This window comes from Propithecus coquereli, unplaced genomic scaffold, assembly GCF_000956105.1.
Source record: "Propithecus coquereli isolate 6110/MARCELLA unplaced genomic scaffold, Pcoq_1.0 Scaffold409, whole genome shotgun sequence".
NCBI classification, from domain to species: Eukaryota; Metazoa; Chordata; class Mammalia; order Primates; family Indriidae; genus Propithecus; species Propithecus coquereli.
In genome coordinates, this window is record NW_012149830.1 from 391,956 (window position 1) to 409,623 (window position 17,668).

Sequence of the window (17,668 nt, forward strand, 5' to 3'; positions counted from 1 at the left end):
TTAAAATTGGAAAAAAAAAACCACACTATGTAATCCTAAGCAAAAAGCTCATCTTCCATATTCAATGTGTCAAATAAGGTTTTTAAAAGCCTCTTCATCACTGGCTTTAGATAGCAGATGTGTATTATCAGAAAAGAATATACAGTAAAAGGGTCAGCTCTCGTGTCAGAATGTCAAGGTTCAAATTCTGGCTCAGTCATTTATTAGCTGTGTGACCTTAGGCAAGTTACTGAATCTGTGATTCTCAGTTTCCTCCTCTATAAAATGGAAATATTTTAATAAATGAGATCATAGTACTTACCTCACTAGATTGTTACAGACAGTAAATTAGATAAGACACAAAGTACTCAGTAAAGTACCTGGCATAGAATAAACCAGTCAATAAATGTTAGCTATTAATATTGTACACACCTCTCTAAAATTAAAGAAATTCCTCTGGGTGGCTTCAAAACAAAAAGGGCTTGATGGGGAGGGGGATAACAAAGATTATGTAATCTTTTTAGACAGCAACTGAAATAGATTGTCCTGTGCAGAAAATGGGGCACATGGCATGTGGGAAATGGGGTACCTGGCAGAATTACCACAATGCCCATGAACTTTCCACGCTCCATCCACAAACTTTGGTAATCTTCACCTTCTCTCCTGGGCCAAGGATCTGAACTCTTACCTGTTTTGAAAAGGTGGAGCTCAGTATCAAGGTAAGTGTTTAGATATAAAATCATAATGCTAAGGTGTGGAAAAATATCAAGCTAACAAACCTGCCTACTGCCATTTCCAAATTTTGCAACCAACAAAACACATACACAAAAGGCTGAAAACTGAATTTCAATGACAGCTTGCCACTGTGCTACTGAATGTAATGCAAAACATTAGATTCCATGCAGGTGGCATCAAAGTAGCACATATCTGGCTCAGGGCAAATATATGTGCATCAATATTCACATCTCATATGACACTACCATTAAACTGAGCAGACTGAGAAAAACCTAGGATAATTTGTGAACTTAAAGACCCTATACTCATTTTTTAAAAATTGGTATGTGTTAACAACAATCTCTTGATTTCTGGCCAGAGTGAGTAAATCTAAATTAGTGCTAACCTAAAAGGGCAAGTCTGCAAAGGCTGGCTCAGGAGCCTCCTAATTCATTAGACTGGCCTGGATCTAGTCTCAGCTGGCCAGGATGTAACTGCTTCAACTTGGGAACGGTGAGAAGGCACTTCGGACTCTTGATGCTGTTACACAGATAGAGAGAATTTCAGAATTACTCTGTACCTCACAAATCTCAAGGACTAAGTACGTATATTTCCTTAACATTCCCAAAACAACTCCAAGAGCATGGGTGAGACAGTCACATCATCGATCCTTGGCAAAGAAACCCCAGTGCAGATAATTTACATTCTTGGAGGATCTGCCCAGCTGGTCTGTTCCCAATATTCAGGAAGATTCAGGCCACAGCCTCAACTTAAAGAGCAAGGAGAAGCCCTGAGGTACAGACTGACAAACAAGTCCAAGGAAAATGAAGTTTTAGTGACTTTCAGGGAAGGGACTGATTGTTTCCATTGGTTTATTTCTGGTTTGTTTTCTGAAAAAATAAATCAATAAATAAATCTTTCCTCTACTAAATACTTTGAAAATTAGCACCCCTAATTGTGGAGGGCAGTCTTCTGGACACTAAGAGCTGTTGGACACAGCCAGGCAACTTATTCTGGGCTGATCATAGAAGGCTTTCTTCCATCACCAAGGCACTTTGTTCACCACCTTCGTTCTCCAGGGGGGAAGAGGATGGTAAAAGTATTTTGGAAAAATGCCCAAGAAAGGAAAAAGCTGACCAGTTTCCTGAGGGTGTCTCCATCCCTCCCGGCCAGTATGTGGTGACTTCCTATCAAAGGCCAAACCCGGTCTCCAACACCGCAGGAAATGTTTCCAACCTAAAAGCCACTTGTAGGATTATCGGATTCATTCTGGGCACCGCTGCCAAGTGATGCCCCCGCAGTGCCATCATCTCCCTCAGCTCTTTGTCCCCACGTTGCCTTGCCCTGCCCTGCCCTACCCTTGTGCCTGGGCCGGGCGCTAGCCCCACCCTGGGGCCGAAGCAGTTCCCCTTCCCCTGGGCTGTCCTCCCAAGGCACACCCAGAGGCCTTGGTCAGCGGCTCCTCCTCCCCCACACACTCTGCTCATCGGTGGGAACAAGCCCGAGCAGCAGGCTGCCCCCCGGCCATGGTCACTCCAGCCTTCTGCCCACATCCCTCGTGGTGATCAGCTCTCGAGGAGCAGCCGGCCAGGCTGGGAGTTCCGCGGCCCTCACCCCGCCCAGGGCCTCCCGTCCCGTCAGTCCCTCACCGGGCGGAGGCTGGGCGGGCGACGGGGGCACCGGCGGGCGCGGGCCGCTGCTGTTGATGATGTAGTGGGAGACGCGCGAGTTCTCGGAGACGCTGAGCACATAGTCCCCGGGGCTGGTGCTCGAGTCCCGCACCAGAAACACCCCGTGCCGCTGGCCCTGCAACAGCGCCACCGCCTCCTGCCGGCTCAACCGCCCCCAGTACCAGCTACTCCGCTCCTCCGAATCGAAGTTGCCCGCCATGGCCGCCTCTGCGCCTACACGCTGGGCCGCCGCCGCGCGCGCCCCTCCAGCCCCGGCGCCCGCCGCCCAGCGGACCGGCTCCGGTCTCAGCCTCACGGCAGTGCCCGAAATGGCGGCGGCGGCCGCGGGCCTTCCCCACCGGAAATGACGCACTCCCTGCCCGAGGGAGGCTGCCGGGAAGGGGACCACAGCCTGCCATTGGGAGAAGGGCAAAGTTGCCCTTGTGCGCGCACTGCGCATGCGGCCTCATGGGCGTCGCCGCCTGGCCCCGACTGGGACTGCAGAGGATGGGGAGGCGGAGCCTAGGGCCGAGGGGCAGGGCCTCAGCCCACAGTCCGCAGAGATTTGCGTTTGCGCCCCTGGCCATGGGGTACTTCTCTCCACCAGGCTTCAAGTTCTTGGAAGGCCCAGAACTTCTAGGCAGCGGACTCCCAGATAGAATTGGAATAGAAAAGATGGATGTGGCCCCAGGGCCTGAGTTCTCAGCAAGGTTCCCTAAGGTGTCATTCTTTTTCAGCTCCTTCCTCCCCCTTCTCCACAGGCCGGCTAAAGTTCTTGTTTTCATTGATTCATTCAGCAAGCAGTTACTGACACCTCACTCGCCTTGTGAGTGCAAAGATGATCAAGGCTGGGCTCTGCTCGCACTGCAGTCACAGACCAGTGGGAGGAACCGGGAAACAGTCAGTGACAAAAGAATGACGAGTAATGTGATGGGAAATGGACAAGGACACGCAGTAGAGCCCCCTGATCCAGTCTGTAGAGGACCCTGAGAGGGCTCAGGTTGAATATTGAATGGCATGTGGGGAAGGGTATTCAAGGCAAAGGGAACAGAGTGTGCCAAGCCAGGTGGAAGTATGGAGTTCTCTTCTCTCCTCTCTATTGAGGCTCTCATGTCATCTGCTAAACCCTAAATTGTGGCTATGTGTATCTCCTACTCTCACTGCCTTCGTGATCATCTCTTGACTATTCCTGTGAACAGTCTGCTCACTGGTGCTCTAGTCTGGCTGCCCCTAATTACACTGCAAACAGCTGCCAGTGTGAGTTTTCTAAAATGCAAATCTGAGTCTGTTGCAATGATGTATAAAACTTTCAATAGTTTTCAGGTGTTAGAACTCCCAGTTTAGCTCACAGCAGAAAACTGGGCCACAGTCTCATTTTTTTTTTTTTTAGTAATAATAAAAAAAACTTTTCCAGGCTTGACTCTAACTCCTGGACTCAAGGGATCCTCCTACCTCAGCCTCCCAAGAGTAGCTGGATCTATAAACACAAGCCACTGCACCTGGCTCCACAGTCTCATCCTATATTTCTTCTTCCTAGAATGCTCTTTGTCCCCCTTGGGGATCCCAAAGTCAAATGTCTTCCCTTTCCTGACCACCCCATCACCTCTCTGCATCAACAGCGCTGTGTCCATATTATTCCTATTGTAGCTCTTCCCATTGTACTGTAATTTTTCAATTACAGGTCTATGTCCCATGCTGGAGTTACTCAAAGTCCAAGCATCTAGCCTAGGGGATACTCCACATGCTAGAGACAGCCAGACAAGAGCATAATAAGGCCAGGCACAGTGGCTCACGCCTGTAATTCTAGCATTCTGGGAGGCTGAGGCGGGAGGATCACTTGAGGTCAGGTGGTTCAAGACCAGCCTAAGCAAGAGCAAGACCCCATCTCTACTAAAAATGGAAAAAATTAGCCGATCAACTAAAAATAGAAACAAAAAATTAGCCGGGCATGGTGGCCAGAGCCTGTAGTCCCAGCTACTTGGGAGGCTGAGGCAGGAGGATTGCTTGAGCCCAGGAGTTTGAGGTTGCTGTGAGCAAAGCTGACGCCATAGCACTCTACCCAGAGTGACTGAGCGAGACTCTGTCTCAGAAATAGAAAAAAAAAAAGAATATAATAAGAGGTATTATTTATTTAGGGGTTGCTACCTGCCAGGCATGGTGCTGACTGCCTTTATATGTATAATCTCACTGAATCCTCTCAATAACCTTATGAGCCAGTATATTACAACTATGCCCATTTTACAGATGAGAACACTAAAGCTCAGAGAGTTTAAATAACTTGTCCGGAGATATTCAGTGGCTGAGTGAGGAGCTGGGATTCAAATCCAAGAAGGAGAGAGCTATGGTCACTCAGCTATATCTTCACATTTCTGGGATAGGAATTGGAAGGGGAGATGGCATAAATCTGCATTTTAAAAAATCATCCAGCACTGGATTATGGGCTAATGAATAGCACAGCTCTTTTGGACCCACCTCACACATCCTTGGGCTGCTCTGGGAAGTGGGGCTGGGACAAGGGCACCTTCCCTGCTGTGAGTGACTCACCATGACCCTGGCTTAGTCACTGCGCGTCACCAAGAGCCAGCAGCAGAAGCCATCGCAGCAGAAGCCATCGCGGTGTGAATTCCGGGTCTTTGGGAAAGAGGAGTGCCTTGCTCTTCATGCCCCAGGATGGCAGAGCTTTGAGACAGGACCTCACCCAGAGGCTGCCTGTGAGGTTCCAAAGCCGAACCTCCAACTCTTCTCCCTAGGGCACGTGGAAATGACAAGAAAAAATATTTTACAGGAAGACTAAGGAGCCAGGCTTGGTGGCTCGCGCCTGTGATCCAGCTACTCGGAGGCTCAGACAGGAGGATCGCTTAAACCCGGGAATTCAACACTAGCCTGGGCAACGTAGTGAGACCGAGTCTCTCTCCCTTTTCTTTTTTTAATGTTTAAATTTTTTTTTTCTTGTCAAAGCATACTTCAGAGGGGCGACGCCGCCCAGCCCCGCGCGCGGCCGCCCCTCCTCCCTCCGCCCAGCCCCCCGCCCCCGGCGCTCCGAGGCGACGGCTGCGATGGCGACGCCCCTTCCCCGTCTCTTTACAATAAAAAATAAAAGAAGAAGAAATCATGACTGAGCTGGAAAACAGGCAAGGAGATTGTCAGGCAGCCGCTCTAGTGTGCCCTTCCTCAGAGCACCGGGAATCCGCCAACCCGGAGGCCGCCAAGGCAGCAGTAGGAGACGCCTCGGGCCGAGCAGTCGGCAGCGCCACCTTCCCCTCCCCCCTTTCTTTTCTGCGCCTCCTCCCGGCGCTTCCCTCGCAGGCTTTGCAGCTGCAACGCTCCTTTTGCCCCCCGTTAAGCCTGAGACCTGCCCTTCAAAGTGACCGACCTCCAGCCTCAGGGAAGCTCCTGGAGTGTTTGGGATGGGGTGGGAAGCAGGGCACAGAGAAGGGAGGCATCTGAAGGAGAAGCGGATCTGAAAGCGGAAAAGAATGGAAGGCTGCCCTGTCCAAGAGGAAAATACCACTCCCTACGCCCCACTCTCCTGACCAAAGAAAGACGTTCTTTATATTAGCAATGGAGGAGACGCCGGAGGTCAATAACCCGCTTGGCTGCCTGTTCTGTGTCCCCCAACGGAACCAGAGCGGCATCATACAGCTACGTATTGCCTATCTTCAGGGTACTATGTAAATGGAATGTTCTGGAATGGGGCTACTTAGTCCCACTTTTCCTTTAAACAAAAAAGTAAGCAGAAAGAAAATTATTTGTATCAAGATGACAAAAATTGCTATTTAAAGAGAAAACTGACAGTGTCACCTTCCAAAGTGTGTGTGAGAGAAAAAGAGAAAGAAAAGGTGGTGAGTGTGTGCAGGCACAGTTTGTCTTAGTGGGAAGATACACTTCTGCCCTGTTCTCATCCTCATATGGAGACAGGGAAATGTCCAAGTCTCTGATGGAGTTTCTAGACTATGAAAAAGGGATGCCCCAGCCCGCAAGGGGTAGCCCTTCATTTTGCAGAGACAAGGACCAGTCTTAAAATGTGCAAAGGTAGGGTGTGGAAGCAGATGTCAGGGGAAAACTGGGCTGGAGGAATGTGAGGGGACTCCAAGGAGGGTCTCAGGATGGAGAGAGGGCTCGGAAAGCAGGCAAGAGTCCGGACTTTTCTAGAAAGATGTTCCCAGTGGTGACATGGCTGTAGGACTGAGAATGGGTTATTTGCTTTGCTGCAGTGTAAACCCCCCTCGTTTCCTCATTGCCCTCATCTTTTAGGAAAGCTGCTCACACAAATGCCTTTTGGGGGACGGAATCAGGGAGAAAGTGCCAATTTCCTTGTCTCTGTCTTCATGGAGTGGAGAAAATTCGAGAACATCTGAAGGAGGTAAGAGGCAAGTGCACCATCTTCTCTTCTCCACCTGCTCACTCACCTCCAGCCCCACTGACCTTCCTACTTGTCCTCTAATAAGCCCCCATATTCCTCAAGGGCTTCGGGCTTCCTGTGCCCCCTGCCTGGACCACTCCTGTTCCAGAGGTTCCGTGGTCACCTTCCCTCCTCCTTCAGGTCTCTGTCCCAATGTTGCCTCCTCAGTGAGGCCTTCCCTGACCAGCCCATTTGAAACTGCAAACCACACACCAACATTCCCTCTCCTCTTCTCTGCTTTATTTAGTTTCCTAGCATTTATCTCCTGCTAATATATTACATATTTTGTTTATTTATGTGTTGTCTCTTCCCCCCTGGAATGTAAGCTCCATAAATGTTGTTCCTGCGATATCCCAAATGCCTAGCAGAGGTCTGAGCACATGGTAGGCATTCAATTCGGTAAATACTGGTTGCACGAAGGAATAAAGGAATGCAGAGTCTGGTGGCAGCTCTTGTCCAGAGCCAAAATTTAACTTCCTACAACTGGCAGATATGTCTTGGAGGGCATTGGACTTCCATCAGGATGTGAGCTCAGGGCGCAAACCATTCTTGGTTACCTCTCAGAAGGACAGAGTGTGCTCAGCTGACATCTGGGTTATGTCTGTGACATCACTCTCACACGTGTTCCAATGTGCTAGAGAGAAGAGTGTTGTTACAGTTATAAAGCTGGTAATTGCACCTAACTCAATGCTTATCTTATCTATCAAGTTCTTGGAGCCACTGTTAGGACTGATAGCGTGGACAAATTATTGTGGTGCTTTCATCCTTCTGTAAACTAACCTTGGGGGGAGGTATCAAAATCTAGGTGTTCTCATAGGATAGTGTCAAGCCCCAGATAGTCATACATTGCATGGTGTCTCATTCTTTGAGAACTTCTGCCCTGGGTGACAGATCTAGACTCCTCGGGCAGGTAGCCTGACCCCAAACTAAACCTTTCCTTGCCTCCAAGCCCCACATGCACCATTCCTTCCTTCCACAGTGCACCTCCCTCTTGGGAACGCTCATAGCCATCTGCCGAGGAGCTCTGTGGTTGCAGCAGTCATTCTCCTGCTTCTGGAGGCAACACTCTGGTTTGCTTTGGGGGAGTCGTCCACTCTCACTTTTGGTCCTTGCAGTTTCCGGTGTGGTTCAGATAGCTTCTGTCTGCAGGGGTGGGCATGTGGCCTAGGCCTGGCCAATCAGGGCACACCCCTTTCCCCAACTACAATGGTTGGGTCAGGGCAGAGCACCTCATTCAAATTGGTCCAGAGAATCTCGACTCTCTCTCTGCATCCAATGCTAAACTTGTAGAATGAAAGCCCGAAGTGGCTGGTGGCTGTTGATGCAGCCTCACCACAAGGTAAGAACGTGCTTAAGAAAGCAGCCACCATAGAGGAAGGCTGAGCCAAGGGATGGTTCCAGACACTTTCCTGACAATGTTGTCTGAACACCTGGAAGCAGCCCTACCCTGGGACTATTAAGTTGCCAGTGCTAATAAATGCCCTGAGCCAGTTTGGACTGAGTTTGTCACTTGCAACAGAATTTGAGCTAGGGGATAATCCTTTGAGACTCACCTTCATCTTCTCTATGAAATGCTTACTACCCCTCCAGCCTGAGCCAGTCTCTCATCAGTGTGCCCTGGTGCCTGAACTGCTTGCACTGGGCTGCGTTTCTGTCCACCAGCTCAGCTTGCCCAGCTGAGGACCATGTGGCCTAGGTCCATGTGATGCTTCTTTTTCCCCAGCCGACACAGACCATCAGTGACAGTGAGTTTGTCATGCAGCTACTGGTCACTCCTGCCCTGTCCCCCTGGGTAGGAGCTCTGCCTCCTTCCTTCTGGGGACGAGGCACAGATGCAATACAAAACCCTTGGTTGTCTTGTAGGGGCCTTCTTCCATTCCTAATATCCACAAGGAGACCATGTTGGCAAACACATATTGCTTTATTTAGTGTTTCTCTGGATTGCAGAAGTGTCAGCAGTGGCTGAGACCCCTGGAGGGCACAGAGGCAGGTGGGCAGCCCCCAGGCCCTCTAGGGGTAGGGGGGGAAGCAGCAGAAAGAGGTGGTGCTCTTGCAGCGCCTCCCCAGGCCAGCCCCTTCCCCAGGCTCCCAGGCCAGGGAGGGGTCAGAGGCCAGTAAAGGCCCACATCCTTGAATGGGGCCAAAGTGTGTGGGCACGGTGTTTGTCGTCCTAAGGCATGGACTCAGGTAGGAGTGCTCCTCCCTCCTGGTGGCCCCCGAGGGTGACTGCTGGTCGGGGAGCCAGATGCACACGTAAGATATGACCTGTCTTTTTATGGGGCTCCCTGTCCCTGGGAGTGGCAGTGAGGCATGCTGAGGACAGGGCTGCAGTCCTGGTTTTGCTGCAGCCTTCTGTATGACCCTGGACAAGTCCCCTCTTTGGGCGTCTGTCTTCTGCTCTGTAACATCAGGAGGCTGTACTGGGTGATCTCTCAGAGTCTTCCAAGTTCTATGGCCTAAGACCCTCTTCCCCACTCTAGCATGCCCTCAGACTGGGATGGTGATACGAAAAGGGCATTCTTAAGGCAGGAAGAAGGGGGCAGGCAAGGGTGGTCTCAGCCCCCAAGTGGAGGCCAGAGTGGGCTGCAAAAGGTACAAGTGGGTGGGCAGGCAGCAGACAGACAGAAAAACAAGGTGCTAAGGGAACGAGGAGAGGGTGGCCTGGCCAGGGAAGAGTGCACCAGAGCCCGGCCCACCCAACCTCTTGTCTACATTCCTTGCCCTGTTGGAGTCAGGGAAAACACATCCAGTGTGTCTTAGGGTGGGAAAATGGCTTTTTTAAAAAACAGTTTCCTATAAAGCATCAAAAAATCTCAGAGAAAACCTCGGCAAAAGTTCCCTTCTCTCAAATATTTGGCATCGGCAGCGGGGCCGGCATGGCTTGCTCTGGCCCCAGCTTTCCTATTGCTGTGGCCCGGCCTGGCCCACTCCTGGGGTAGCTCTCTGGCCCCTGCTACTCCTCAAGAGAGGGGTAGGCAGGAGGCAGGAGTTTGCAGGTGGGCTTTGAGGTGTCCCTGGGTCCCTGTCTGGAAGCTTGAGTCTTTGGTAATTGGGAAGGCGGGGAGGAGATAAGCAAAGCATTAGGAGTTGGGACGGGGTCCAGTGGCACCTTCATCACCGAGAATTCAGCCGTGGGGCCACCTGTGAGGGCAGAGGGAGAAGCCCACGTGGTGAGGGGGAAGCAAACAGAGGTGCACTCTGGGTTGGATACAGGCAGTAGCAGGCTGGGGCGTAGTGGCCCCCATCTTGGAGACTGATCCTGCTCCCATAGGCATGCTTGCTACCCTGCCAGAGTGGGCCTCTCCACCCACCTGGCACAGCCCCAGTCACCCTGGATCGTCCCCTTGCTGCCATCTTTATGACCCTCTGCACCGTGGGGCTCAAATGGCCCCTCTCTCTGGCCGTCACAGGTGGGCAGTGGGAAGAAGAGGGTGGTATGGTGCCCTCTGGATTAAGACCCAGGGATGGGGTGCCCAGGCTCTGCCAAGCACTGCCAAGGAAGGCTTGGCCGTGGGAGGCTCCAGCCTGGCCCCACTCACCACAGCCAGGTGCCCGTTCTTGGCCTTGGTGATGAGCAGCTCAGAGCCAGGTGTGAAGTCGATGATGCCATCCCTGCCAGGGCCCCCTGCAAACGTGATGCTGCAGGGAAAGGAGTGCGTGAGGACTTCCTCACGGAGACCCACCCCCAAGGTGGATCCCTGCCCTGTCCCCACATGGCCCACTGGCCCCCCACCTGCCTCACCTGCCCTGGTTGATGTTGATGTTGTTCACACAGTCGGCGCTGAGGGCTGTCTTGGTCAGTGTCTCAATCACGTGGTCACTCTGTAGCACCACATCCCCCTGGAGGGCCCAGACAGGAGGAGAAGGGGTCAGGCCCTGCCCAGAGCTAGAGGACTCCTGCCCACCTCCCAGTCCCCAAAGGGCACCTTCTGCTTATTGTCCTCACGCTGCACATGGAGCACAAACAGGCTGTCACTCAGGCTGCTGACAGAGATTCCTGAGGGGCAAGGGCAGAGGTCAGAGATCAAGGGTCAGAGCAGGGGCCCACCATGCTCCCCATGTAGCCCCGGATTCCGGCTGACCAGTCAGGTTGGCGTAGTCAATCCTCTGCTTGACTTTGGCGTCCTCCACAATGACCACGGCGTTGGGCGTGAGCAGCAGCTGCCGGGAGCGAGGCTTGTAGCCCTTGCGGTCGTATTTCACTACAGGCACGGCGTACTGGGGACGGAGCGCAGGCTGAAGGGGCTCCAGGGGTAACCTCCTCATCCTCTGCCTGTGCCCTCACCCCCTTCCAGCCCAGGGGCAGCAGAACTCTGCTGGAGTGAGGGCTGCAGGTGGGGTCTCACCTGGATGGGCTCAGAGCCCAGGGCCTGCAGCACTCTGGGGTTGATCTCGTCCGCACCTGCAACCCAGACGGGGCAGAGGGAAGTCAGAGGAGCGAGCAGCACCACAGGGAAGGCTGGAGCGCCAGGAAGTCAGGGCCTCACCGAGCCGCGTGCTGATGAAGAGCCTGGGGACACTCTGGGGGTAATTATCCTTCTTGCCCTTGAAGATCTCACTGGCCACCGCCTTTTGCTGCAGCTGAGGAGACAGGGGAGTGGGGAGAATGTTGTGAGGGGCGGGCACCATCACAGGAGCTGAGACAGCCACCCTCACCCACTCTCTGGTCCCAGCGCCAGGAGGCTGAGCCCTGCCACCAACACTCCCTCAGCCCCTCCTCTTCTTCACTCCCTGCCTCCTCAGCCAAGGCAGAGAGCTCCCCAGCGGGGTCACGACAGCATGTCACGTTGCTGGCCTGACTTTGGGAACGACACCCACCCTATCAGGCCCTGATGCCCCTAAGATTCAGCTCCAACTTGGGATCTTGCAGGTGGCTGACTGCCAATGCTCAAAGCCACAGATTATCTGAGCTGGGGGGTCCTTCAGCACCATCCAACACTGAGTTGGCAAATACAAGGCACATCAACCACCAGTGTCAGTTTCTGTAACCGTGGCGGACGTTCCAATCAGGGTGAAGATGTAGTCTTTTCAACACGGGGTTCGGGGCAGTCTCTACTAATCAATCACAAGATGAACCCTATTTGCCACCCCAAATCTACTCCAGCTTCCACTTCCTACGTGAGGCCCAAGAGACGCTGGCATCCAATTGAAGTCGCACGGTAAAGGGGTTAAGATACTCCCCGGGCAGCACCCTTCGTGCCACGCCTGTGCTCCCCCGACCCCACTGGCTAGATCCCACCGGCCTCCTGCTCTCCGTACCTGCTGCTTCCACTCGGGGCTGATGCTGCGGCAGTACTTCCACACCATGTTCCTCACGCACAGCTCCCGCAGAAGCTCTGAGGCCTGAGGGGAGGAGTGAGGTCAGAGCACCTAGGCAGCCTGGCCCCTGCCCTTTGAAGACATCAAATACACGCCCACCCCTAGGCCTCTGGTTAACACCTGGACAACACTTCCATTCCTGAGTTGTTTCTCTCAAGAGAACTCATTCTTCAGCTCCAGCACCCACGACACACCCCTGCACTGCTCTTCCAGCCACATGACAATCAGACCCCTTTGCCGAGTGCTTTGCTGGCCCCTGTCTCAGCAGGGAGGGCCCACAGACCTCACGCAGGGCAGGTGGGGGCGTGGGCCAGGATGTGTCCAGGATATTCTGGGGCAGCTGCTGCCGCAGGTTAAGCAAAAAAGAGGTGCGCACGTGGTCCAGGAAGAAGGCGTTCTCAGGGCAATGGGGGGCATGGCGCAGGATGAAGCCACGGATGAGCCTGGGGGTGGGAGGCAGAACAGGGTTGGGGGTGAGAACCTTGGCAATGAACTCCCCCACCTCCCTGCTCTGCAGCCCCCTCACGGAGCCCAAGCGCTCACCGCCGGATGGTCTGTGCCGCCCACTTCCTCTTGGCTGCCCTCCTGCGGCCCAGCGTTCCCCGCCACCACGACTGGATGCAGATAGCTGTGGAGACCACAGATGACTGCTTCTAGCTCCTTGTCACATGGCCCACCCTAGTCCCAGATCCCCCCCCCCGAAGACCCGTGGGCACCCCCAAACCTGATCGCTTCACCCCGAGGAATTTCTGCCGCCAATGAAAGCCCCTCCAGGCGGCCTGGATCTTCGTGGCTGTGGTTGGGAAAGAAAGTCACTGGCCAGAGCTCAGGGAGCCAGCTGGGAGCCTGGCACTGCCCGAGCTCAGTGAGTGACGTGAATAGTTGAGAGGGTGAATGAGTTAAAGGAGAGTGAATGAAAGACAGCAGATGAATGTGGGCATATGCCCAGAGTTTGCCTCCAGCAGGCAGGCAGGATGGCGGGGTCGGGCTCAGGCTAGAGCTGGCAAGGAGGAGGGGAGCGGAACATGGGCCAGTGGACTTCCTGGAGAAGGAGCCCCAAAGCAGCAACTTCTTCCTGCTTCCCAGAGTGGACCCCCAATGGGACAGGAAGGGTGGGTCTCTCTCTCACCCAAGCTCTGCCGCCGGACCTCCAGGGCATCCTCCGTGGCAAACAGGGTCTTGGGGAAGCGGATGAAGATCTTGGTCCTGAGGGCAGCAGTGATCAGCCCTGGGTTGCCACCCCCACCTCCCCAGATACCAGGCATGGGCACCACTCACCTGCCCATCTTGTACTCCTCTGGCTTGTAGCCCAGGTGTCTGATCAGCACAGCCACCCCATCCTGGGGCCGACCTGCCCATGTGGGCCATGTGTCTGGGCACAGCGACTTGTACCTGGGATAGGAGAAGCAGGAATGTACCCAGCCCCCACCTCAGCCAGCACCCTTCACTGGGGGCCCAAATCAGCTTTGCCTGGGCACCTGCTGGGTGCTCCCACTGACTTGCTCAGGGTTCACGGAAAGCCCAGGAGGTTGCTCTGTCACTGACCCCATTTTAAAGATGATGAGTGGCCAGGCAAAGTGGCGCACGCCTATAATCCTAGCACTCTGGGAGGCCAAGGCGGGAGGATTGCTTGAGCTCAGGAGTTCGAGACCAGCCTGAGCAAGAGTAAGACCCCGTCTCTACTAAAAATAGAAAAATTAGCTGGGCAACTAACAATAGAAAAAATTAGCCAGGTATGGTGGTGCACGCCTGTAGTCCCAGCTACTCGGGAGGCTGAGGCAGAAGGATTGCTTGAGCCCAGGAGTTTGAGGTTGCTGTGAGCTAGGCTGATGCCACTGTGGTCTAGCCCGGGCAACAGAGTGAGACTGTCTCAAGATGAATAAAAAAATAAATAAAATAGGATAAAATAAAATGGGACTGAGAGCCGGATTTGGTGGCACCTGACTGCAATCTCAGCTACTTGGGAGGCTGTGAGGGGAGGATTGCTCCCCAGGAGTTTCTGGACCAGCAACACAACTGAGACCCCGTCTCAAAAAAATAAAAATTAAAAATAAAAAAATTTAAAAAATTAAAATGGAGCGGAGAATCCTTGTCCTCTCTCGTGGGACTTAGGAGGCTCCTACCCTCCAACTTCCCTCTCCTCTGGCGGGGTGCCAGGCGCCCCACCTCTGCAGGAAAGCTTCGTATTTGCGGCGATAGGCAAAGCCGGCTCTGCGCACGCGCAGGTTCTCCATCAGCCCCAGGTACTTCACCTGGTGGCGGATCAGCACCTCATCAAAGCGGCCTGGGGGAGGGGTAACGGGGTGATCAGCAGGCTTGGCTGACAGCTGGCCCTGCAGGGGAGGCCCAGCCCCCAAGCCCCATGGGGCGGGAGGGGCTACCGGGCTGTTTGGAGTCATTAGGCTTGATGCAGCGGATGTAGGCGGGCTCCTTAGACTTCAGGATCTCCACCAGCTGCAGGAGGCTCATCTTGAACTGGGTGGCCACCTGGCAAGCCAAGGGGGAATGTTAGGTTGGCCAGAGATGGGCCGAAGCCACTGACCCCTGCATCGTCGCTCCCCCACCCCCACCCCCAGCTGTTGACCTGTCAGCAGGCCCTGGCCTCTGGGGGCCCTTACTTCCTCCCACACCCCACCCTCACAACAGAGGAGGGGCCAGACTCCACCCTATATCCTGGGCTGGGCTAGAGACCTCAGCTTAGGAACCTCATGCCAGCCTAAAAGTCCTGCTCAGGTCTCTCAGCAACCTCAATCCTACATCTCCCTTTAGCAAACACTCTTTTCCTTTCTGGAACTTCAGGGATACATTCCTAACCAGTGTGTCCTACGCTACGCATGCTACGCATTCAACCATTATCTCTGTACGTTGCTTTGCAGGGCCTTCAAGGATCTCAGGCCTGTGGGCAAAGATTTTGCCTCCTTGGCAAAGGTTTGCAATCCCTGTGGTCCCATTAACAATAGGGGTGTACGGCCGGGGGTTCTGGGAGCACCAAGAAGGGACAAGTAATCCAGTCTGTGGGGTAGGGAGCATTAGGAAAGGCCTTCTGGAAATGACCTTTGGTGAGATTCAAAGGATAAGCAGGAAATGGCCAGAAGGAAGAGAGGAGAGAAAGGCATTCTAGGTAAGACAGGCTAAGCAAAGGCTTGATGCACACAGGGAGCTCCAAGCAGTGTAAGAATCAAGGCAGGGAATAAAAAAGGCATTAGAGAGATAGGCAAAGGCAGTATCATGTGAGGGTCACTCTGGGGAGACTGGATTTTAGCCTGAGGGAAATAGGGAGCCAATGAAGAATCTGTAATAAGAGAGTGACAGAAACAGACATGCACTTTGGAATATCTCCACAGCAGATGTGTGGAGGATGGGCCAGCAGGGGCAGGTGGGAATCCGGGATGCCAGGGAGGAGGCCGGCTAGCTCAGAGGAGAGATAACAAGGCCCAAGCTGGAGCAGGGCTTGTAGGGAAGGAGCTGAGAAGTACTCAGGCAATAGCCACAGCCAAGATCCAATGCTTGGATGAGGGAGACAGGGTAGAGTGAAGAATCATGACCACGGATGATGCCCATGTTTCTGGCCTGGGGGACTAGTGGAAGGTGATCCCTGTCCTGAGTTAGTGACAGAGAAGGAGAAAGCCTGGGAGCCTGCCCAGTGATGCCAAGCAATGCCCAGCGATGCCTAGAGATGCCCAGTGATGTCAAGCAACGCCCAGTCATGCCCAGTGATGCCCAGCCAAGGGCCCACTGGTTACAGACCAGGAATCTGGGGTGCCTGGGAGCCCCTGGGGGGAGATCGCTAGATACTCGAATCTGTGGCTTGCTGTCAAGGCCTGAGCAGAGTGGGTGTGCAAGCGTCCTCAGCAGGGAGACACTGAGGCCAGGAGAATGAGGGTGCTCAGGGAGAGGGTGAGGAGGGCAGGTCCCAGGGAGCCAGACCCTGGGCAACACGCCTTCATGCCCTCCCTGGTGAGCATGGGTCAGCCTTCAGCAGTCTGGCTCCCACCTCCATGCTGACCTTGCTCTTCCTGGGGCAGCCCTGACCCTCCTCTTGCCAAGCCCAACAGCCATACCTCACCGGAGCTCTCCCTGCATCTGGCACCACTGGCCACACCTGCCTTTCCCAGCCCCTCTGCTCAACGGTATTGCTCTCCTGCAGACCTCCTGGTGTTTTTTGGGCTGTGTGTCTGTGTTGGGCTCTCCTGCTACCCACAGGTCCATCTGACAAGCACTTACTCATTCCCTGGTTATCCCTTATGTTTCCTCCTCCGGGGAGCCTTCCCTGACCCCCTCACTCCTTCCACTCCCTCAGGCAGTTTGTTGCTCCCTCTTCTAAGTTTCCAAAGCACTCTGCACACATTTCTGTGAGTGCACCTATTCATTTTTGTATCCTCAGTGCTTAGCAATGTCTGCTACAAATGTCTGCTGAGTCGGTGAACACGTGAAAGCACCCACGGAGACAGGTGTAAATGTATGACGCCCACGCAGACAGGTGTATACACATGGATGCCCTTATAGACACAGGCACACGCGCACGGGCCCACAAAGCCCCCTGCACACACACGCAGATGTGAACACAGGCACGAACAAACACACACGCTCAAACACACACTGCCAGCTCCCGGGATCATGCGGGCACTCATTCATGCTTAGGCACACACGTGCCCCCCTGGGTCCCACGTCCTCTGTACCGTCTCCGGCCGCTTCTTGTCACTGAGCTCGCTCCGGTCGAAGCACTGGCTCATGATGGGATTCTGGGAGCTGCACATGGTCTGTGCGGGCAGAGGAGGGGTCAGGGTGGGAGCCTGGGGGCAGGCGGGGCAGGTTCCTGTGCAGAGCTGTGCACTCCCCCAGCCCCCATCCTGAGCCCCCCGACCCCCATGTCCTCCTCACTTCCTTCAGGTTCCGGAAGAGAAGGTCATTGTTTTTATCCAGAAACCCTGGGAGGAGAGAGCAGATGTGAGGTGAGGGAGAGCTTCCCCTCCTTGGCCCCGTAGGGACCCTGTCCCAGGATCCTCACCTGTCACGCTGTAGGTCACCTCGCCGGCATAGTGCAGGAGGCGGAACTCCCCTCGGCCCAGAGATTTCCTGGTCGGCTGGTCAGCCAGCTTGTGCCTGGGGGTGATGGGGAGAGGAAGCTACAGATAGCTGAGCTGAGCTGTGCCCTCTACCTACTGCAGCGACCTCCTGAGCAGGAACCAGCCATCTCGTAGGGAGCAGGTGTGCCCAGGGCCATCCTGCAACCCACCTGCCATGAGGCAGGCAAGGTGGGGTCAGCAGCCCCCGGCCCAGAAGACAGAGTGCCAGCACTGGGACCTACGCCTCTGGACTGCCCAGGTTCGAAGGGCAGAGGGCTACTTTCATTGCCTCTGGCTGCTGCAGGACTGCTCAGAAAGTGGTGAGTTGCCCACTCCATTTTCAGAACGGAATCTACCCTAGGAGAATACTTAAGTCTTAAGCATGTTAAACCCTTTAGCTCATTTACTACTTTTAAGAACTATTCCAGGCCGGGCGCGGTGGCTCACGCCTGTAATCCTAGCTCTCTGGGAGGCCGAGGCGGGCGGATTGTTTGAGCTCAGGAGTTCGAAACCAGCCT

At 54.1% G+C, this 17,668-nt stretch overlaps 2 protein-coding genes across 5 annotated transcripts in view; both read right to left on the reverse strand.

Moving 5' to 3' along the window:
* CRK (v-crk avian sarcoma virus CT10 oncogene homolog) overlaps positions 1–2,723 on the reverse strand; it is a 28,894-nt gene extending 26,171 nt beyond the window's left edge. For both annotated transcript variants that reach the window (XM_012653028.1, XM_012653027.1), the window contains exon 1: positions 2,343–2,723. In XM_012653028.1, coding sequence (XP_012508482.1) covers positions 2,343–2,583 — 241 coding nt within the window. In that variant the 5' untranslated portion in view covers positions 2,584–2,723. The remainder of the gene's footprint in view (positions 1–2,342) is intronic.
* Positions 2,724–8,667: 5,944 nt separating this feature from the next.
* The window catches only part of MYO1C (myosin IC), a 23,042-nt gene continuing 14,041 nt past the window's right edge, over positions 8,668–17,668 (reverse strand). For all 3 annotated transcript variants that reach the window (XM_012653029.1, XM_012653031.1, XM_012653030.1), the window contains exons 15-32: positions 17,093–17,187; positions 16,966–17,012; positions 16,764–16,844; positions 14,466–14,571; positions 14,251–14,368; positions 13,363–13,476; positions 13,214–13,290; positions 12,809–12,877; positions 12,628–12,712; positions 12,368–12,527; positions 12,025–12,108; positions 11,253–11,346; positions 11,112–11,167; positions 10,848–10,983; positions 10,692–10,762; positions 10,508–10,605; positions 10,305–10,404; positions 8,668–9,906 (exon numbers count right to left, since the gene is read on the reverse strand). In XM_012653029.1, the coding sequence (XP_012508483.1) occupies positions 9,880–9,906; positions 10,305–10,404; positions 10,508–10,605; positions 10,692–10,762; positions 10,848–10,983; positions 11,112–11,167; positions 11,253–11,346; positions 12,025–12,108; positions 12,368–12,527; positions 12,628–12,712; positions 12,809–12,877; positions 13,214–13,290; positions 13,363–13,476; positions 14,251–14,368; positions 14,466–14,571; positions 16,764–16,844; positions 16,966–17,012; positions 17,093–17,187 (1,618 nt within the window). In that variant the 3' untranslated portion in view covers positions 8,668–9,879. The remainder of the gene's footprint in view (positions 9,907–10,304; positions 10,405–10,507; positions 10,606–10,691; positions 10,763–10,847; positions 10,984–11,111; positions 11,168–11,252; positions 11,347–12,024; positions 12,109–12,367; positions 12,528–12,627; positions 12,713–12,808; positions 12,878–13,213; positions 13,291–13,362; positions 13,477–14,250; positions 14,369–14,465; positions 14,572–16,763; positions 16,845–16,965; positions 17,013–17,092; positions 17,188–17,668) is intronic.